Source organism: Brachyhypopomus gauderio, chromosome 20, assembly GCF_052324685.1.
Source record: "Brachyhypopomus gauderio isolate BG-103 chromosome 20, BGAUD_0.2, whole genome shotgun sequence".
Classification (NCBI taxonomy): Eukaryota; Metazoa; Chordata; class Actinopteri; order Gymnotiformes; family Hypopomidae; genus Brachyhypopomus; species Brachyhypopomus gauderio.
In genome coordinates, this window is record NC_135230.1 from 7,330,957 (window position 1) to 7,353,677 (window position 22,721).

The 22,721-nt window shown below is 43.0% G+C and overlaps 1 protein-coding gene across 1 annotated transcript; it reads right to left on the reverse strand.

The window, feature by feature from the left end:
* Positions 1–58: 58 nt before the first annotated feature.
* Positions 59–22,640, reverse strand: LOC143484362 (uncharacterized). The gene is made up of 6 exons (XM_076983058.1): positions 22,614–22,640; positions 14,555–14,659; positions 4,199–4,337; positions 3,879–4,019; positions 3,612–3,699; positions 59–3,512 (listed from the first exon to the last, which is right to left on the reverse strand). The coding sequence occupies exons 2-6, from the start codon at positions 14,641–14,643 to the stop codon at positions 2,614–2,616; spliced, it is 1,356 nt and encodes a 451-aa protein (XP_076839173.1). The 5' UTR covers positions 14,644–14,659; positions 22,614–22,640; the 3' UTR covers positions 59–2,613.
* Positions 22,641–22,721: the final 81 nt, after the last annotated feature.

Here is a 22,721-nt window from a genome sequence, read left to right on the forward strand (position 1 = left end):
TAAATGGGCTTGTAGATTCCATCAGTGGTTTCATCCAGACAGACAGCAAGAGTTTCTCACACAAATGTTTTGTTTATTGCCATGTTCATAAATTGTCCCAGTTTCAAAACTGTGGGACAAACATTAAAAGGTCCTTTAACAAAATTTTTGTCCCAATGAGCAGTGATTTGCATTTAATTACATTTCTTCCCATTGTTTCTCACTTAAAAACAGGCAAAAAACACCCTGTTATGTAAGAATTAAGAAAATGTGCAGAGGAATCAAGTATTACCCTAGGCATACACAGTATACATCGTGTTGAGCTGAATCTGACATGATTTGTGATTACAATTTAGTTACCTGTACTGATTTGACTGTGATGGGAACATAATGTTCCTACTTCTAAGGGAAATACATTAGGTAAGTTAAAAAATGTAAAGATAATGTAAATCAAACAAGAACACCACCAAAGCAGTTTTGTGTCTGGTCATAGGAGCAAATATTCACAACCCTGTTCAGAGTAGGCCATTTGTAGCCTAAACCAAACTCTAAAAAAACTGCAAAATCATGGTTTTGTATATATACATTTGAAATCATGTTTCTTCCAATATGATTCTTAATTTTCATTAACTTGCTTCACTGTTCAACACAATATCTAAATGTGCTACCTACTGGAATGAAGTTTGTTATATTAATTTATATTAATACTTATGTTTTAATCAGCTCTGTTCTAGTGATTTGTTAAAATAGTGCTTTTCAACCACTGAAACAGTTGTACCACCATCAGATCACTACCCAATATACTTGTCCCCATATTAAAATACACTGGTCCCACTATAAAAGGGCCTGAATAAGCACCTGAACAACTACAGAATGTAAATCAATAAAACTATATCTTATTCTTGAACTGAACTGTTACTGACTCATCGTCTGGTGGACTGTTTCAGAGTCTCTGCATGCACTCACGATCAACCTTGACCTTAAGCCCCGAGTTTGGAAGAGTAAAAAGTGATTGAGAGGTTGACCTTACAGATCTTAACAGAGCAAATGGGCAAAGCCTGTCCACAAAATGTGAAGATATAATTTGAACTGTTTGTACTTGTTAGCAATCAGGTTACATCATGTTGTAGAAGTTGTAAACAAGCAAGAGATGTCTCGCTGATCCCCAAGATAAACTGAATTACAGTAATCAGATCTGAATGTAAAATAGGCATGAATGATTTTCAGTGAGCTACAGTATTCCGTATCTGTATGCGGATATGATCAAAACACTGTGAAGACTAAATGGTTGTTCAGACTGCATGGTTGGTTGTTTTGGGCTGATTTTTGTGGAAATACACCACACTATCACCGTTACTGGCCCAACCTAGACTGTGTCGTAACAGAAGTGGGGGCTCGTATGGGATTCTTCTGTTATGACCCAGTCTATGTTGGGCCAGTAACAGCAATAATGTGGTGTTTATAGTTTGGACTATGCCAAAACGCAACTAAAACCTCCACAAACAGCACAACAACAAATAAGAGCGACGGATTAGATGATTGTCATTGTAATTATGTCACATATTTCAGAGAACACCAGAGTTCAGGATGGCGTACACTAAAATAAAAAAATAAAGAAACAAAGTCCTAACTTTAGGGCAGTCCTAACTTAGGGCAGTCATGGTCCTGTGGTAGGAAACTGGTCTTGTGACCGGAGGGTCATGGATTCGAGTCCCAGACCTGAGGCCATGACTGAGGTGCCCTTGAGCAAGGCCCTTAACCCTCAATTACTCACTTGTATAAAAAGGAGATAAAAATGTAAGTCGCTCTGGATAAGGGCGTCTGCCAAATGCCATAAATGTAAATGTAACCCAAGAACATAAAAAATTACAAAAAGACAAGCACCTTATAACTTCCTTAAAAAAAAAAAGTGCCATATTTGTCAATTGCGATTTTCACCTCAATCAAAATTTGTCCTCCACATTTACCCATCTGTGCAGTCAACACACACACACACACACACACCCACACACACACACTAGTGATTACTAGGGAGCTGTTGTGCACACATGCCCAGAGCGGTGGGCAGCCGTAGCCCGGCGCCCGGGGAGCAGTTGGGAGTTGGGGGTGCCTTGCTCAAGGGCATCTCATTCATGGCCTCTGGCCTGGGAATCAAATCCACGACCCTCCGAGCACAAGACCACCAGACCATGACTGCCCCATGCCTAGCCAAAACTGTAACAAACTCCACAACATAATCATCAGCCCAAACCTTCACCTGGTGCACTCTAAACATGGTGAACAAATACTGTACATATTTACAATAACAATGGTATAAAATGGGCAATCCAGAATCGGCAGTACAGAGACACGGACCTGAGCATGAGAGAACAGCAACCTGAGCATGCAAAAACAACAAACAAACAACTAAGCCACTGGCAAGAGCATGAATGTCAAAGAGAGGCGAGGCCTGAATGACGTCACCCGATGGTCCTTATATGTGCAAAGCATAGGCATTGCAGAGTGACGTTATTGATGGCAACGTTGACAGGTGGGGAGTGTGTTGCACATTGAAATACATAAAGAGATCAAAATACATACACCCAAACATAAGCCCAGGGCATAAAAGCTTAAAAATGGAGGAAACTTTTACAATTATTGGAGAAAATAAATGTCCAATATATATATATATAATATTCTACAATACAATACTAATTTTTTTTTTAAAACAAACAATAGAATGGCTAACAGAACCATTATGGATGCAACAGCAAATGCAAACCATCTGTCTGCTGCCTCCAACTTTCTCATTAGCTTTCTGTTCTCATATTGCTCATCTCTTAATAGAATTGCCATCTTATTCAGCTTCTGTTGCACATCTATGTTCTTCTCTTTTTCTGTCTCTTCCATCTTTCTTTTTGCCTCTTCTCTGGTGTCTTGCAAAACCTTCTGGCAAACGTCTTTCATGAATTTATAGCCGAGACTTTCATGCAGCATTTTATCAATCTTTATAAACAACTCTGTGACTTGATTGCGATTTCCTTTGTCATTGTTGTTGAAAACATGATATCTACCTTCACACATCTCTAGGAGGTTCACAAGCTCTCTACTTTGACTGATATATTTATCTACAGATTTTCCCTCAAGCAGATCTCCGCCAGTGAACAGGACCATGGTGAACTTCTTAGCTGCTGCTCCAAATTTCTCTTGCATCCACTTCAGGACATCTCTGTACTCTTTTGGGTATGTCCCCAATTTGACAACCAACAGGAATACATGAGGTCGATGAACAACACTGGACATACAGTCAGATGGATTCTTGTCTGTTGGAAGTGATGTTAGCCACAATTCTCTGACCCCAGGAGTGTCAATCACAGTGATTATCCTTCCTTCCAGGAACTTGGTCGCCCAGCTACAATTGATAGTCATAGATTCAAGAGGTGCCCCAAGTGTGAAGGCCTCTTTTCCCAGGATGGTGTTTCCTGAGGCACTCTTTCCTGCTCCGGTCTTACCCACCAGCATCAGTTTAAGGTCATACTGGGTTACCTCTGGTTCTTAAAAAAAATAAAAAAATAATAAAATTTTTAAAACTCTACAAGCATGACACCAGAGGACATTGATATACAGGGCTTGATAGTTAACAACATTTTTACCTTTGACAAGTAAAAGCCTGACAGTAAATGAGGCAACCAGTCCCAGCAAAAATACTCCAAGCATCCAAGTGAAGAGTTGACTTTTTTTCTTCAAAAACAGGTAAAACAATTGAGCACACTACACATTTCATATGTTCATAATATTAACAGCTATTTTTTATTTGGCATTTATGATTTGTTTTTCTTAATTATATAGTGAACAAGGTCTAGTTCATGTGATAAACAATAATACAAGTCATAGTACAGTATAAAAAAACCAAACCAAACCTTTTTCTGTTCTTCATTCTTATTTGCTTCCTCCTTCTGTCTATTCATTCTTGTTTCTTCGTCATCCATCTCTTCTTTCATCCTTCTCCTCTTCAGTTCTTCATTTTCAAGAGTATTTATATTTTCCATCTCATTTTCTTCCTTTTTTATGCAGGCAATATATGCACTCAATACATATAATGGTAATCTACATTATGTGAGTATTTAGATTTTTTTTTCCTCTTTTTGAAAGTGAAAGTTCTAATCCATGTGATGAACAAAATGCTGAATTATGCAAATAATTTCACTGTAGACAGTACAGTATTCAAAGAAACACTTACCTTAATTTTTTTCTCCTCTAAAGCACTCTTAAGTTTTTCGTTCTCCTCAATCAGTTTTCCATTATCCTCAATCAGTTTTTCATTATCCTCGGTCAGTTTTCCATTCTCCTCGTTCACCATCTCCAATTGTTTTCTGATCCTTTGATCATAAACAGGATGAGACTGAGTGGATACATGGTGAAGTGAGGTATTATTCTCATGTTATTAGTGACTTATACCTTGAGCTCTTTTCCCCACCATGAATAGACTGTTGCAACCTTTTCCAACAATACCTTCTACAGATTTAATTGTTTTCAGTAAAATATACATTTTTAAAGATAATATTTATCTGTAATGGAGATAGCCAAAACCACTTCACTGATCATGACACAGAGATGACCTCCCCTCACAAAGTGTGAGAGACTGACCTCATCTAATCCCTTAAAGTGCTTGGGAAAGGTAACGTTTTTCTATCCATCACCTATGCTCTAAGGAACTCACAATCCCAACAATAGTCTTTTTTCCCCAAAGTTTAGAATCCTAACCTTATCTGATCTCCTAAGTGGTGGAGAAAGGCAATAAAAAGTGCAAGAGGGTGTTCTGGTCATGGTCACCCTTCTTCTAAGGACACAGAGGTCACGAACTCAGGAAGGACCTGAAATCCAACTCTAAAGTCTAGCTTTTTCTGATATCTATCTAATTCCACCCTACACCCAGTAACAGTCATGTGCACCTGTAGAGAGAGGGGGGGCCGTAACACTTACTTATCGTCGGGCCCGCGGCCTAATTTGTTGTCTGTCTCTTCTGCCCATATTCAGGCCCCTTTTGTCCCTTCTAGGTTCGAGTCTTTTGTGTCTGGTGTTACTCCGGTGTCTAGTCCGTCCTCCCTAGCCTCTTCTTGGGTTTTCTCTGCCCCTACAGGTCCCCTTTAGGATATTTCTTGCGTGCCCCAGAGTGGCACGCTTTGAGGGGGGATTCTATTACTTCTTCATCAGCCCCACCCTCTGTCATAGCTCACCCACTGAAGTCATTCAGCTGTTTTGAGTTTCTCTAAGGATTAAGTTTGGTTATATTCCCTGATGTTGGATCTCCTGGTGTGAGTCATTCTGTTTGTTATCTGTGCTCTAGTCTCGCTTCTTCTCTGTGTTTAAACTTAAGCTGATCTGTCTGGTTGGGTATAGTGTTTGTTCTTTGTCCTTGGTTGTTGATTCGTGCTTACTTATCGTTTCCAGTCTTTTCCAATCCCCTGCCGCTGAAGATTAGGTGAAGTAGCCGATTGCTTTTGTCCTTGGTTTGTTTTGTTTGTTGAGTTTGGTTGGCATCTTGTACTCTCTCTGTGTTTTCGAATATGTGTATTTTCTAAGTCGTGTTGATGTATCTTTGGTATATCGGTTTGGTTGCATCTCTGTCAGGTTCATTAGATTCATGTCCCATTGAGTTTATATCTGCACTCCTGTACTCCTGTGGGTTTGTTCTTTTGGTTTCATTTAGTTTTACTTTTGTTTGGATTGTTTAGTTTTCAGTACTTCAGAATTCTCTTATATTCTGGTTTGTGTAGTATGTTTGTATTGTTTTGTTCATTGGTTGTGTTTTACGTTGAGTCATTGGGTCGGCACGGTTTGCCTATACGAGGCTCCGAATCGTACACTTTTGTGGTAGTGCTGGACTGTTATGAGCTTTTAATCTGTTAATGGAGTTGTCCGATGGTAACTTAATTCTATTTAATATATCCCACAATTTTAATTATAGCCATCATGTGATCCGGTGGCGAGGTTAAATGGCCCAGGTGCGCGTGTGTGTGATGTCTGTTTCTGGTCTCCAGGAGTGTCGTGAATACAGTGTATCACGGCTGAAAGATCAAGGTGCTCGGTCAAAACCTGACAAGTTTGGCATAAAGTTTTGGATTGCTGCTGATTTGAAGACCAAGTATATGTGCAATGCTCTTCCATATTTGGGAAAGGACCCCAGTCGTCCCAAGGGAGAAGGACGTCCTCATGTCGTCATGAGACTCATGGAACCATATCTGGACAAGGGCAGAACCGTCACCACTGACAACTACTTCACATCCCTGTCTCTGGCCAACAGACTGCTTGCACGCAACACAGCTCTGCTTGGGACAATCAACAAGATCAGAAGAGAAATTCCTCCTCCAGCAAAAAACACCAAGGGACGTGAGGAATTCTCCACACATGTGTACACATCAGGAAGTGCCATACTGACAGCGTATGCTCCAAAAAAAAACAAGGCAGTTGTAACGTATTGATCAGGCAGAGAGGGATCCAAATGCGGAAGAACACCGCTTTTATTGAAATGAAACACTGGTACAGAAACAGGCAGGTGTATCGTTAGCACTAGGATCAGTAGCAACAGCATTCTCTTGACGGGGTCAGGACAGGTCTAGGGTCATAACGGGGGAGCAGAAGTCAGGAGGTACAGAGGGACTAGGCAGGAGGCAAGGTCGGGGACGTAAGCGTGGGTCAGAACACGGGAGAGCAGACGGGAAATAGAAAGGCTTGGTACGCGGCATGTGTCGGCAATACTTCGCGACTAGGAAGTGGAATGTGGGCGTTGAAGTAGAGATACAGGGGGGTGTGGTGATGAGCGTCAGGTGAGGCTGGTTAGGTGGAGATCAGGTGGCATTTCTTACAGCAGTCTGCATTCTCAGCACGATGCACAAACAAGTCACGATCTCTGAAGGCCGCAAAAGGAAACCAAACACGATCACGGACTACAACAGCATGAAGGTATGCGTATATGATAGATAATGTCACAGTATTGAATTTTTATGTCATATGTCAGACAAAATGATTATAATGTTTATAATGTAACATAACCTTTTTATGTTTCTTCTTTGCTGTGCGGTGTGGATATCATAGACCAGAAGGTGCGTGGGTATACGGTCCGCGCAGGAACACGCAGGTGGCCTGTTGCAGTGTTCTACAACATGCTAGACTTGGCAGCGATGAATGCACATGTTTTGTATACAACATGCACGAGGTCCACGGAGAGCAGAAGAGACTTTTTACATGTTCTTGCTGAGGAACTTTGGTGTCGATTCTTACAGGAAAAGACAATGGCGAAGAAGCAACGACCTCCACCTGCTCCTGGAAAAAAGACGCAGTGCCAGGTGCAGATACACTGCAACAGAAATCACAGCTCGGAGCGGTGTGCTGTGTGCGCCAAGTACACCTGTAGAAAATGTAGAAAGGATGGGCCATGGATATGTAGCAACTGTTAGCTTGCTGGATGCTCAAAGCACACTTGGCTGTATTTCAAATGAGATTTCTATTTTTCTAATAAAAATGTTGTTGTTCTGCATCACACATATGTTTTACCCTGTCATTGCTAAGGCAAGAATATCTTTATTGTTGTTATTACTGGGTGGGGTGTGTGTGTATAAAACTTTTACAACAGCGGTTCTATTACCGGCATTATTTCTGTAAATCGCGCATATACTCAAACTCTAACACGATGTGCACAGTATGTTACATTACAAAAAATATAGGTACACAGATTGACTGGTATCTTACAAGTTTGTAGTGGAGTCAAAATGTATATTTGTTTACTCTGCAGCATGATTCTGTGAATTTGCCACCACACTACAAGGTACCGCAAACGCATTATTTATTCTTTAGTGTAAGCATAAAATACGTATGAAACACATACAAAATCACATAACAAGTATGCTTACTACAAATGGATTGTTTATTCTTCTTGAAGCTGTGATATACAGATGCACTGGCCGCGCTGAATTTCCTTGGAAAGGAGAGCGGGGGTCTGCGCTTCAAACGCGCACCATGTCTTTAGCAAGACAAAGGGCACTAATCTCTTCACAGCGGGGAAGTGGGCTACTCGGTGGCTGATTTTTGCCTTCCCAGTGTTAATACATATAAACGAAAGCAACCACTCTGGAGCACCGTGAAGATTTGGACAGTATACTCATGTATATTGACGACTGCTTTGACAGAATCATCATGAGCAAAGCATATAAGACGCCCTCGACCAAGAGGAGCCGTGCCGAAGCTTCCCCAGAAGCGGCTTCCCCACACACCTGCAACACGGCGGACATCCTGGAGTCCATCAATACCAAACTGTCCAGGTTTGACGCGCGCCTGGCGCTGGTGGAAATTCTCCACCAAGAGTTTCAGGTTTGCGTGAAAGTAGAGTTCAGCCAGCAGCAAGTGGAGGCACTCGCTGCAGAAAACACGGTTCTTAGAGAGTCTGTGAAATCGCTCACCGAGGGAATGACCCGACTCTCGGAAGAAAACAAAAAACGGAAACGGTCATCGATCTTCAGTCCCGCAGTATGAGAGACAATTTAATATTTACAGGTATTCCGGAGAAGGCAGACGAAGACCCCGAGACCACAGTAAAAACATTTATGCAAAATCACCTGAAAATCTCAGAGGCCACTGTCAAAACCATCAGTTTTCACCGTGTTCACCGCCTGGGGGGGAAACGCCCGGATGCGCGAAGACCCAGACCGATCGTGGCTAAGTTTGAACACTACAAGCATAAAGAACTGCTAAAGAGCCGCGGCCGGGAGCTGAAAGGAACGGACTTTAGCATCAACGACCAGTTCCCCAAAGAAATCCTGGAGTGACGCAAGGTCTTGTTCCCCAAGAGTTTCATCCAAGCAGGTTCCCAGGCTGTAATCTCAGTGGACAAACTCTACGTGAACGGTCAACTTTACCGCAACACAAGCACAACACCATGGCTGTTCTAAACAGGTGAACTGTATCAACACCGACACCGGCGCCAACTCTTTATGACACATTACTTTTCGCCTAGAACAGGGGTCGGCAACCCGCGGCTCTAGAGCCGCATGCGGCTCTTTGGCGCTGCCCTAGCGGCTCCCTGGAGCTTTTTCAAAAATGTTTGAAAATGTAAAAAGATGAGGGAGAGAAATATATTTTTTGTTTTAATATGGTTTTTGTAGGAGACAAACATGACACCAACATTCCTAACGTTTTCCAATGCTGTAAGAATGTGTAGAATAAACTAAATTTCAACGAAGATTTGTGTCGTAGCCTGCGACGCACGTTTCTATTAGCAGGGCGAGATGAGGCAGGTGGCTGTTGTAAACACACCGGCGGCGAGCTTGAAGACGTCACTCGCCAGAAAGCTCAACTTGGCCAAAGCCACAAATGGAGCGAAATTGAAACCCTCCCAACACCCGAGAAACTTGTCTATGACACATGAATGCTCTTCCTGACAATTATAGGAACATGAAGGCATGCATTTGGGGTATTATCCATCTTTGGATCAACATACCTGTGCGAACAGATATTTTCAAACATGAACTACATCAAATCAAAATATCTCACAGATGAGAGTTTGCAGTCCTGCGTCAAGATTAAAGTTACATCTTACATGCCCGATGTTGAGAAGCTGACCGATGTCCGAAAACAGAAGTCACATTAAACGGGTTGTTTAGTGCCCAAATAGCCTAAGGGGCATGTTATGCACGTTCCATTTTGTTGTTTTGTCGAATCGTAAAAATAAAAATGACATCAAAAATCAGATTTATTTATCAGGGTTGCCAACTCTCACGTATTGAGCGTGAGACACACGCATTTGACCGTCTTCACACGCTCACACGCCACACAACCGATTTCTCGTTAGTTTATTTACCTATGTAGTTTATTTACCTCTGATCCACATCTACGATTCATTGAGTTACTAGTTCGCTCTGGCGCCAACCACTGGATATCGATCGATCGCGATATAATACTTAATTTGTGTCCATTATACACCCCGCTCGGTAACAATTTATGTTCGCCACCCCCTCCAGGTTCAAATCTCACTCCAAGTGATCTTGAAAAGTTGGCAACCCTGATTTATTGAATTTCTTTAATTTCATCAAATCAATGAAACATAATTCATTAATATTGCAATGAAGTTAAACTTGAGGCGGCATCCTACAACAGAGCAGTCACGTGGTGCGTCGTTCTCTACAGAACACACTGCAGGGAGAATAAACATTTAATCATGAATGCTCATTACGTATTTGTAGCTAACTTATTCATTTTGATGGTAGGCTAATATAGATACATACAGCATGTGTTGCCTTCATTATAAGGCTTATATAAGGCTTTTAATTTTTGCGGCTCCAGACACATTTGTTTTTTGTTTTTTTGGTCCAATATGGCTCTTTCAACATTTTGGGTTGCCGACCCCTGGCCTAGAACAATAAGACATGTCTAAGTTTAAATAACTAATGCCGATCTAAGTAGCACTGTACCGTATGTTTTCCGTCATAAGTCTTAGTTGTTTATACTTATACACCAGGAGACGTGGAGGAGGCCATAGGAGGTCAACAACCCAGCAGCAGGACCGCTACCTCCACCTTTGTGCAAGAAGGAACAGGAGGAGCACTGCCAGAGCCCTGCAAAATGACCTCCAACAGGCCACAAATGTGCATGTGTCTGCACAAACGGTTAAAAACAGTCTCCATGAGGATGGTATGAGGGCCCGACGTCCACAGAACCGGGTTGTGCTCACAGCCCAACACCGTGCAGGACGCTTGGCATTTGCCAGAGAACACCAGGATTGGCAATTTGCCACTGGCGCCTTGTGCTCTTCACAGATGAAAGCAGGTTCACACTGCGATCTGCTGCCTGCAACATCCTTCAGCATGACCGGTTTGGCAGTGGGTCAGTAATGGTGTGGAGTGGCATTTCTTTGGAGGGCCGCACAGCCCTCCATGTGCTCACCAGACGTAGCCTGACTGCCATTAGGTAACGAGATGAGATCCTCAGACCCCTTGTGAGACCATATGCTGGTGCGGTTAGCCCTGGGTTCCTCCTAATGCAGGACAATGCTAGACCTCATGATGTGGCTGGAGTGTGTCAGCAGTTCTTGCATGATGAAGGCATTGAAGCTATGGACTGGCCCGCCTGTTCCCCAGACCTGAATCCGATTGAGCACATCTGGGACATCATGTCTCGCTCCATCCACCAACGTCACGTTGCACCACAGACTGTCCTGGAGTTGGCAGATGCTTTAGTCCAGGTCTGGGAGGAGATCCCTCAGGAGACCATCCGCCACCTCATCAGGAGCATGCCCAGGCGTTGTAGGGAAGTCATACAGGCACGTGGAGGCCACACACAATACTGAACCTCATTTTGACTTGTTTTAAGGACATTACATCAAAGTTGGATCAGCCTGTATTGTGCTTTTCCACTTTAATTTTGTGTGTGGCTCCAAATCCAGGCCTCCATTGGTTAATAAATTTGATTTCCATTGATGATTTTTGTGTGATTTTGTTGTCAGCACAGAACAAAGTATTCAATGAGAATATTTCATTCATTCAGATCTAGGATGTGTTATTTGAGTGTTCCCTTGTCACGTAGGGCAACGCCCCCTCCGTTAGCTGCCACTCTGGGTTCCCTCGTGTCTGTGTTCCGTGCCTGTGTACCCTGCCCCGCTCGTTGTCTCTGAGATTCCCTGATTGTCCGCCACGCCCCTGTCATAATCGTCCCCACCTGTTCCTAGTTTAGTTCAGTGTTCATATAGTCCCTGTATTTCCCCAGTCTGGTTGTCGGTTGTTTTGGATGTCTGACCATTTATGTGTTTCTCGGTTTCGTGTTGCCCTGCTGTCGTTTGTTGCTTTCTGTGTCATTATGCCCCTGTACCTGTCCAACCTTGATGGCTCTCCTGTTATGACCCCTGCCTGCCACTACGACGATGAATATGGTATGTCCTTCAATAAATCTCGCTCTTCTCAGCGATTGTGTCCGTCTCCTCGCTCCGTGGCGCGAGCCACGTTACAAAACAACCGACCTAACCAGGACACAGCGAGAGAGCGAGACTCCGGTGAGTTTAGTCGCTGTAACGAGTTGTTGGCTGCTTCCGTGCAGTTTAACTCTCATGTGTTACAGCGCGAACGAGCCGGAGACAGGAATTCCCCTTGTGCTGTGGGTACAGGGGAGTCTCGTCGCTATAAAAACAAAGCGAAATCACTTTCGGTTTCCAGCTTTTGCGACAAGCTCCCTGATAAGCGCTATGTGTCTGCCCGACTCCAGCCTGTAGCGCGAGAGTTGAGCAGACGGAATGAATGTGCAGACGAGCGTTGGCTTGGCTCTCGGTTGGCATTCAAAAGCCATTGTGAGCTCCCGATACCTCCGACGAGGTGGAGTCACAATGAAAGCCACCGAGAAGCAGTTGTGTCTGTATGTTCTTCCAGGCGCAAACCGGACCGGGGAAGGAGGAAGACCACGCTCCCAGTTCAGAGCCCCGCCGCCACAGCGCATGAGGTCGTCGTCTCGCCGGAAGAGGACCTCCCTCCGCTACTCCCGGAAGCTAAACCCCGAAAGCTCCCCAAGAATTTTTTTGGGGGTCGTACAAGCCACTCGACAAAGGAGTGGCTGGCTGAAACCTGGAATGACGTCAGTATGGCGGACACGCCCCCCGGTGACGTCAGTATGGCGGACACGCCCCCCGGTGACGTCAGTATGGCGGACACGCCCCCCGGTGATGTCAGTATGGCGGACACGCCCCCCGAGGACGTCAGCGCGGTGACTCCGCCCCCCGAGGACGTCAGCCCGGTGGTTCCGCCCCCCGAGGACGTCAGCCCGAAGGTTCCGCCCCCCGAGGACGTCAGCCCGGTGGTTCCGCCCCCCGAGGACGTCAGGTCCACGCCTGTTCCTGTTCCCGCTGCCCGCCTGCCGGCTCCTGTCCCCGCTGCCCGCCTGCCGGCTCCTGTCCCCGCTGCCCGCCAGCGGACCCCGCCTGTCCCCGCTGCCCGCCAGCGGACCCCGCCTGTCCCCGCTGCCCGCCAGCGGACCCCGCCTGTCCCCGCTGCCCGCCAGCGGACCCCGCCTGTTGCCCTTGAGACTGTGCTGCCCCCTGTTGGGCATGGACTTTGTGTTCCCCCTGCTCCGCCCTGTGCCTCCTATGTTCCATTGCCCGTGTTCCCCTTGCACCCTGGTCCCATCCCTGGTTTTGTTTTGGTCCCTGTCCCCGTGGTTGTGTCTGTCAAGGTCTGTGTTCCTGTTCCCGTGTCTGTTTCCTGTGGTGTCGTCTCTGTCCCCGTCCCCATGTCTGTTCCCTAAGTCGTCACCCACCTTGTGCCTGTGCCCGTCTCTGTTGTTCATGCTGTCTTTGCCTCCGTGTTCTCCTCTGCCCTGTCCCCTGGCCCGACTCCCGTGTCTGTCCCCAGTCCTGTCCTGTCCAGTCCTGCTCCTGTGCCTCGCCCTGGCCCTGTCCTGCCCCCCTGTGTCCCGTGTCATGCCATGTCCCGGCCCAGCTCCTGGCCAGTCTCCATGTCCCCTGTCTTTGTTCCTGCCATGCCCCAGGTGTATTTCCCCAGTCTGGTTGTCGGTTGTTTTGGATGTCTGACCGTTTATGTGTTTCTCGGTTTCGTGTTGCCCTGCTGTCGTTTGTTGCTTTCTGTGTCATTATGCCCCTGTACCTGTCCAACCTTGATGGCTCTCCTGTTATGACCCCTGCCTGCCACTACGACGATGAATATGGTATGTCCTTCAATAAATCTCGCTCTTCTCAGCGATTGTGTCCGTCTCCTCGCTCCGTGGCGCGAGCCACGTTACATCCCTTTATTTTTTTGAGCAGTGTATATATTACTAGGTGACAATAAAATGATTACGGGCAGATGTAGCCAGGGTAGGCTACCTTATGTACATATGCACTAGGTAACTGGAGGTCGCCATCCCCTGTATGTTTGTTAGGAGTTAGTAATTGTAGGGTTGTATGTATATATGTCAGATTAAATTAGTTAGGTCTTAGTTATATAGTTCTGTTCTTTCCTTGGCCATCCTCCTTTGTTCTCATATCTGTGGCGGCACTCCAGAATACTTGTATATAGGTTGTACATAGAGTTGTGTTTGGGTTAGGTTTGGTGGCAGTGTTAGATTGTCTTTGTAAATAAACAGTGTTCCTCCAAGGTCATTCTCTGGTGTCACCCGAGTCTCCTTCCACTAAATAGCTCCCCTATAAATACTCCTCTCCCCACACCTCATCATGGTTTTGCTAGTTTTCCCCCACTGTGATCCTGAGCAATGTTCTCTGTTGTTTTCCTCTGGTACCCTCTGTCAATATCTGATTTTTATACTTAGTAACAGTGCACGTGTGGTGATCTGCACATGGTCAGTTAGACTGGAGTAGACTGGCATCTTGGTCATCCCATGAGAGCCAACAGTGACAGCCATTGTGCTAATCATAGAGATTTTATTATTTATTTATTACTATTTATCAGCATTTATACTGAAAACATTGCATTTACTTCTCTAATGGAATTGGGAAGTACTTAAGTCTCAACATGTAATGAAAAGAAACTATAATAAGGGTCTTTTTGTCAGCAGTTTTTTTGGGGGGGGGGGGGTATGGAGGGGGGTATAGATAAACTACATGTCTTACCTGTAATTTGGCTGCAAGCTGTCTGACAAATCTTTTGGCTCACTCTGAAGCAAGGATTTATTGTCAGTCATGATAAACTGATTATCCATTGACAAATCACTGATTCTGATTAAACAAACACAGAAACAAATATTAGACATAATGTATTTTGTTAAACCATTTTCTCAAAATGTATTAAGGAGAGTCTGTGAATGAAGACTGGAAAACATTGCTACATAGCATCAGAGCTAAACACACCACACTGCTTATCAGGTTCGCCCGTACAAGAAATATAGCACTGCTCAACATGACAGGAGTGGAAGCTTTTGATGTATCATCATTGAAACGCTTAAAGAAACACTTTATATTTTAGGAGACTCCGATTAGCAAACAGATTTCATGCATGACTAGAATTAACTGACTTTTGCGTTAATGCTCAATATACAACATTCAAATGTTACTGGTAGGACATTTTGATCAGTCAAATCTATAGAATTATTATCCATACTAACCATATTGGTGGGAGTTGCAGGGATCAGGCACTGCAAATCCTACCAATAGGACTGTACTTTCAAAGCGGTTCATTTAAAATGCCCTGTATCAATTAATGAATTATCTCAAATGTAAAAAATAAAAACATTTTAAAATAGGAATTATAAAGAGGGCAGATAGTGAACTGACATGAAAGCAGACCATGTACATGAAATGAAGGTTTATGGGTTTGTGGGCCAATGTTATTGATGGCATTACAGTGATCCAGCGGACACCCTGAACTTTCCTTTGAGACTAAGATTCCTCAACAAGTTCCTCAGTCAAGAGTGAGAATTGACGTGTAAATACATTATGTTATGCGGCGGTACCACAACAAGCCAAAACCACAACAAAAACGATAAACTGAGGCCACCGCCAAAATGATCGCGGGAAAAGAAACAAAAGAAAAACGTCTTCGTGAAAGGACGCACGAAAGAAAACCACATATGGAGACAACAAAAGAAACGCGGAGAAACTCAACGCAAGGAAAGTAGCCTGCTAGAATCCAGAACTACAAACAAAGGAAACACGGAATAAATCAACGCGAGGTAAGTCAATCAATCAATCATCAATCAAATTTTATTTATATAGCGCTTTTTACAACAGTTGTTGTCACAAAGCAGCTTTACAAGTGCCGAGTCCTAGCCCCCAGTGAGCAAGCCAAGGGCGACAGTGGCAAAGTCACAAAAGGAAAACAAAAAAGGCGAAAGGCGGAGGAAGAAGCGGCTCTCGAACCTAAACGGAGAGAACACAAAAACGTCCCTAAATAACCAGGAAGTAAAAACAGAGAAAAATACAGCCGGGGGGGGGGGGGGGGGGGGGGGGGGACTTGAGATGGACCCAAAAGTGCGCAGGAGTGAACACTCGAAAAAACAGCGAAAGAAAGAAAGGAAGAAAAAGAGAAAAAAAAGAGAGAGAGAGAGAGAGAGAGAGAGAGAGAGAGAGAGAGACCATGAACATTACCAGAGGAGATTACCGGCTGACTGCTCGAGTGAGAAAACAAACAAGTCAGCAGAGACACTGCAGCCAACCTCCCTAAGAAGGGAGTAAGGCAGCTGCAGGTCATCTTTGCTGATTGCGTCCACGTGACATAGATCGCGAGCCCCCTCTAGTGGTCACGGGCGGGGCAGTGCTGGGGCCTGCCCTGACATTATATACATACAGTATTTCATAATTATCATTCTGTTGACAAGCTCAAAATGTTATTAACTATAATCTTATTTCATCCATATGAATGTAATACCACAAAATATACACATATACTGTAATAAACATATATATTGGTAACGTTTTATGCGTAGTAATCTTTTTGATACATTTCAGTCAGGTTTCCGCTCCCTTCACAGCACTGAGATAGCTCTCCTCAGTGTACTAAATAATCTGCTCCTTTCCTCTGACTCTGGCCATACATCTGTCCTTCTGCTCCTTGATCTGACTGCTGCTTTCAACACGGTTAACCATAACATACTCCTCTCACGTCTTTCCAGTATTGGTCTCTCTGGCACTGTGCTTTCCTGGTTTACATCTTATCTTACTGACAGGTCTCAGTATGTTAGTATTAGGAAGCAAATATCAATTTCTGCTCCAGTCACTCAGGGTGTGCCACAAGGTTCTGTTCTCGGTCCTCTGTTATTTATCATATACATACTACCTCTTGGCAATATCATCCGCTCTTTCAATTATCACTTGAAAGTGTTAATTATCACTTTTTTGACACTCAGATCTACCTTGATTTCAAACCAACAGATTCCTTCCCTCCTTCCATATTGCTGTCCTGCATTCAGGAAATAACACACTGGCTGAGCTGCAATTTCCTCAAACTCAACGAATCTAAAACAGAGCTCATAGTTATGCAGCCTACATGTTGATGACACCTCCGTTAGCTAAGTTTATCATTACTGAACTGCGCGTTAGCCCCAACATGTTTTGCGTTGAGGTAATAACAAAGGGTGGAAGTGCTCCTGCGAAAAGCGAACTGCTTCCTACATAAAGTGCAAATAGCACTATTTTTGTTTGTACTTCCATCTGGAAGTTTCTTATATTTAAATTTCTTATCCACCAGCGTAGCCTCTTCAGTCATCTGTATCATGCTCATCTTATTGTGCGTCCATATAATCTGTATGCCTGGAACTCGTGCACTAAGAAACATTCCACGGTGCAAAATTGTCTCATGCGTTAAATGTGTTAAAATACGTTAATTTTTTTAGTTCGTTATTTTCCCTTTAATTAATTAATCGAAATTAACGTGTTAAAGTCCCACCACTAATAAAAAAAAAATACTCCAGAATGGTAAGTACAGTTGATTAGTCTAATGTGCAGGAAAAGGTAAAACACCATATTAAATAACTGTATAAAATATTTTAGCAACAAGAAAGAAAACTGCTACTGGTGGTGGGCCTCCTGTAACAGCCCTCACTCCTGCAGAAGACCTTGCTTTAGAGCAAAACAGCAGACGCCCCATCATTGTGGAATTTGATGAATATATTAAGGAAGCGCTTAAGTGCAAGGCAAACCTTTCGAATTTCGCGGCAGACTGTTGCCTTACTCAGATGTTCTGCATCCCCAACGCTGTACAGAAATGCGCCACTGGCAAAGAAGCGCAAGGCGATACAGACCGTTTTGGGGTTTGGTAAGAGCTTTACTATGTCTAGTGGTCTTCACAATATATGGCCCCAATAATTTACAGAGAAATATAATACTCTGTCTTCTGAACCTGTAGCGCTCAAATAAGTAATCATCCGGAAAGCCCAGTGGATCTGTCCTGTCCTGGAATGACCTTGGAACTGGTAGCATGAATGCTCTGCGCACTTCACACACTCCCCCATCTACTGGATTTTCTAAACATGGGCATGACATGGTCAATCAACTTTCAGCCTTCACTGTTAGCCAGTGTTGCAAATAACGGCGTTAGGTAATGGCGACATTTTGTCAGTAATGGGATAATATAATTAATTACTTTTCCTGTCGTTACAACACCGTTGATGTTACTGGTCATTAAATGTTGTGCTGGAGTTCATGGGAGATGGCAGCGTTGGCATTACTGGAAGATATTGCTAATGGCCGAATTCGCCAAGAGCGCGTTTTCCATGACCAATATGATTTTTTGGCCCATGATGATGAGTGGCTTATAAGCTGTTTGAGATTTCCAAGAACTGTCCTCTTGTGTTGAATTGGGGCCAGATTTGGAGAGAGAAACGCGAGGAATTGCGCATTGCCAGCGACACGCTCGGCTTCCTGGCGACTGGCTCGTTTCAAAGAGAACTGGCAGACCGGTCGATATCCCAGTCATCTTTGAGCCGGGCCATGCCAACTGTTTTGGATGGGATCATCTGCATGTCAGCTAGGTATATAAAGTTCCCATATGAAGCGGTTGACCAGGTACAAATTAAAGCGCAATTTGCAGTGATAGCCGGTTTCCCTAATATAATCGGAGCGATCGACTGCACACCCATTCCTATAAAGGCACCATCTGAGGAGGAATTTGCTTATGTGAATAGAAAGCATTTTAATTCCATAAATGTGCAAATAATCTGTGATGCAAAAATGTGTCTTACTGATGTAGTGGCACGTTGGCCTGGATCAACCCAATGATTCGTACATCCTTACAAACTGCATGGTTGGGATAAGATTACGAGCTAGCAGAGTGCGTAACGGGTGGCTTCTTGGTAAGCAACAAATTTAAAGCATTTAAATAAAACTCAGCGAACCCAGAGCCAGGACAAATGAATGCGCAGCGCAAATTTCAACCAATTCTTTTATTGAGTTGCTGATACTAGTGAGCGCATCACTGATATTTTTTAGGTGCATTATATTATTCTGCCAGTGTGCATTGTTCTGACCCCACAACATTTAAAGCTTCACACACGCTGTCCCACTCAGACCTTTTGCGCTTTGCCGTAATGCCACAACATGCCAAACATTTGTACGTATGCCAATTTTTAGTAAGAAATCCACGCAAGTCTTTGTACATGAGGCCCCAGGTTTGTACAAATGTATAAGTTGCTGTAGTAACTGAGCGAGGCTTAAGTCTAGCCTCTTTTGTGGAACCGAATTTGAGCAAAATGAGCCAGGCTTGTCTTAAAAAGCCCGGTTTACTGAGTTAGCTTGCTTCGTGGAATAGCCCCCAGGCAGGGGCGAGGCTAGGGTATTTTTAGTGGTGCTAGAGCACCACCGTGAAGTTGCTTAGCACCCCCTGGCTCAACACATTTTTTAAATATTATATTATGCAAAAAACTTGCTCTGCACCTGCGCAATACTTTGGTATTGTACCTCTGTGAGCACTGGGGGCTGGGCACCCCTAAAGACCAGATCCTAAAATCGCCCCTGCCCCCAGGTAAACTCAAAAACAATTACTCAAAAACACTCCGATGAGGGGAGTGGGGAAATGCGGGGATTATAAATACAAACTAAAGGGGAAATTAACAAGACATGGCTGGGAACGATAATGACGAGCAGAGAGACAAGGTACAGGGGCATGACAGACAGAAGGAAAACTATGGAAACCAGGAAACAAGGTGGGGCTAGGGCAGACAACCCAGGACTGGGGCGGAGCTAGACATGACTGACTGACTGACTGACTAACTCCACTCAATCTATCTACTTACCTAGCTAGCAACCTACCTACAAACCAGTTATGTACACTAATTATGCAATTAGATTTTACTTTAGTAGATTTTACTACAACAATGTAGCACCACATTCTCCCATGGCTTTTATTATACGTAATAGTAGGAATTTTTGAAGTTCTTTTGTAATGCTTAACTGCCAAATATTTTGTTTATTACAGCATTAATTTCTGATAAAAAACATGCATTAAAATGTTACATGCAGTTAAATCAAAGCATTGCACAACATATTGTGAAGAAGCTAGAACACTTGCTCTTTTTATTGCAGCAACTGTTACACCAGCTCACATTAGCAGTGTGTCCATATCGCACAAGAGATGAACGCTTCACTCTTACAAACACCTATATAAAACACAACCTCACTCACCTCTGTATTCTAGCTACTAGACATGGTAACAGTGCCTAAGATTAACTCAAGTGGCATTCTGGGTAGATGAATGCCCCACCCCCTACTAAACATCAATAACATCAGGGCTACCCTGCAACGCTACAATGTATAAAGCTTTAAATATTCCTAAAATATTCAAATATTGATATACAGAAAAAAAAGACTTCAGCAGCTAAACTACATAACTAAGACATTAACACGGTGAAGCTTTTCCAAAAACACACTTGAATCTAAAGTACATTCAAATGATTATATCTACACTGTTAATACTGTATTTCTGAACGTATATTGCTAATCCCAGTTAGCATAAGTAACTTGGCTAATACTTCTGCCAGGCAGGTCAATAACCTGAACTGGAAATAAACTAACATTGCCCAAGTTAAGCTAATCGGTTGGTTTGTTAACATGGCAGGCTCATCTCACATCTAAACATAGCATTTATTTAAAAAGTGAAAAATGTATGTTAAATGGTATGTTAAATGCCCAATGCTCTCTGTTGGAAAAACGTTTGACAAAGAATTTTGAGTGAAGTATGAGCTTTTCCAGACATTTCATTGAGTTTTGGGAAATGCACTTGCTGTGATGCAAATGTAAACCACGATGTGAGAAATGTATAAAATCGACTGAGAAACACTGTAAACAGGTAGGTACTTAATTGCTTTTTGAAAGATTCCACAGAAACTGCCAACCTTAAGGACAGGGACAGTGTGTTCTACAATTTAGGAGCTATGACCGCAAAAGCTCGATCTCCAGCGTGGAACAGTCAGTGAATTTAAGTCACTCGACCTAAGAGATCGAGCTGGTACATATGGGTAAAGCAGATCAACAGCATACATAGGAGTCTGGCCATGCAGTGCTCTATAAGTAAGTGTTAATATTGTAAACTGGATCCTGTATTCAACAGGAAGCCAGTGTAGAGAAATTAACAGAGGGGTTATATCTGAGCATCTGTTAGATTTAGTAAATAGTCTTGCTGCGGCACTGTGTATCATCTACAAACGGCCACGGGCTGATATTGTAGGTGAAGAGAAAAGAGCGCTGCACTAGCATCTCTAGCTCTGCATCTGAAACAACACGCCTTAATTTACTGATGTTTCTTAAGTGGAAGAAACAAGATCTTGACAGCTGTTTAACATGCGCATCCAACAACAGAGCCGGATCAAAAACAACTACCAAATTTCGCAGGTTTCATTCGACAGCAGGGGACAGAGACCCAAGATAATCCTTAATTATTGGAGTAATTTCAGGAGCAATAATCAAAACTTCTGTTTTCTCAGAATTAAGCTGTAGGATCTTATTTGTTGTCCATTCCCTGATAGCATTCACATAGTCTATTAGCCTCTGTAAACTATGGATCTCATTAGGATTTATATCTCAATTCTAAAATACGTTAATAGAATGCGCTCGTTGCTGACTGAAATGTATAATCCTAAGCTTAAAAATTAGTAATTTTTCATATTTTTGTTTCCCAAAATATAAATGTTTTGCCCTTCTCAGCCACCATAATATTGACAAAAATGGCATTTCTTTTATGTGTTTGATGGATATAGATCTAACGCAAATGGGGATTGCAGCCGCTTTCGAACGAATGTCATGCACCTCAAGGTAGTGGTGACGGCACAGAACAAATGACAGAAGCAAATCAAATTCGTGTTCATGATTCTTAACACAGGCAGAGAGCTGCGTTTGGTATTATTTTTATATGCATTAAGAGTTAAGTGGTCGATGGAAGGCTAGAAAAAAGTTTGGCAACGTAGAGTTTTTAACAAGTATTAGAAATCTGTAAAGTTGTGGAATAGAGGATATCCACACAGGATATCCACACAGGTTAAAGATTTAACCCTGATAATGGCGGTGTAGCTCAGAATGACTGGCACTGGAAGTGATACCAGCCCAAGCTCTGTGCTTAATTAGGAATTCCCTCACTCACACACACACTTTACTGGAACATAGGTTACAATATATGATAAATTATCCAACAATTTTGTTTAACATTTGATCATAAACATGATATTGAATACCTATTGATATTTAACAATTGATGAATGACTTCCACTACAGTGGACATATTCACTCATATGCCAACATTTGCAAAATTCATACTGATTACATTTTGATAAAATAATTCCCTCCTTCATAGTTAATGATAAATAATTTATACTCGTTTCTTTCAGAAAAAATATTTAACATGTATTCCAGATGTCGCACATGGTCACTCATATTTTATTTTATGTAATGTATTTCAGGGCAAAAAATATAAATCAACTAAATATATAAATACAGTAAAGGTTTGGGAGATGTCTCTATTGTTTTGGAGTAGCCTAAATAGAATATCTAAACACACCTGTCTACACATCTGTGGACACGATGAAGCAATCCACAACATTGCGGTGTAGCTAATCGTTTTTATTTTGACACGTTTTAAGAACTGGTACGCACTGGAAAGTGTAGGATATTGAATAGCTAACAATCTAAATAATACAAGGTCACATTACTTATATAATAATGGCTATTAAAGTAAAACAATTCAACTTACTTCGTCCACGCATACAATTTCCTTAATGAAAAGAAACAGTCGAAGGGTTAGAAACCGCATAGGTAGCAAGTATGATAGGTTACTGATTGGCTGGTCTTGATGACGTTT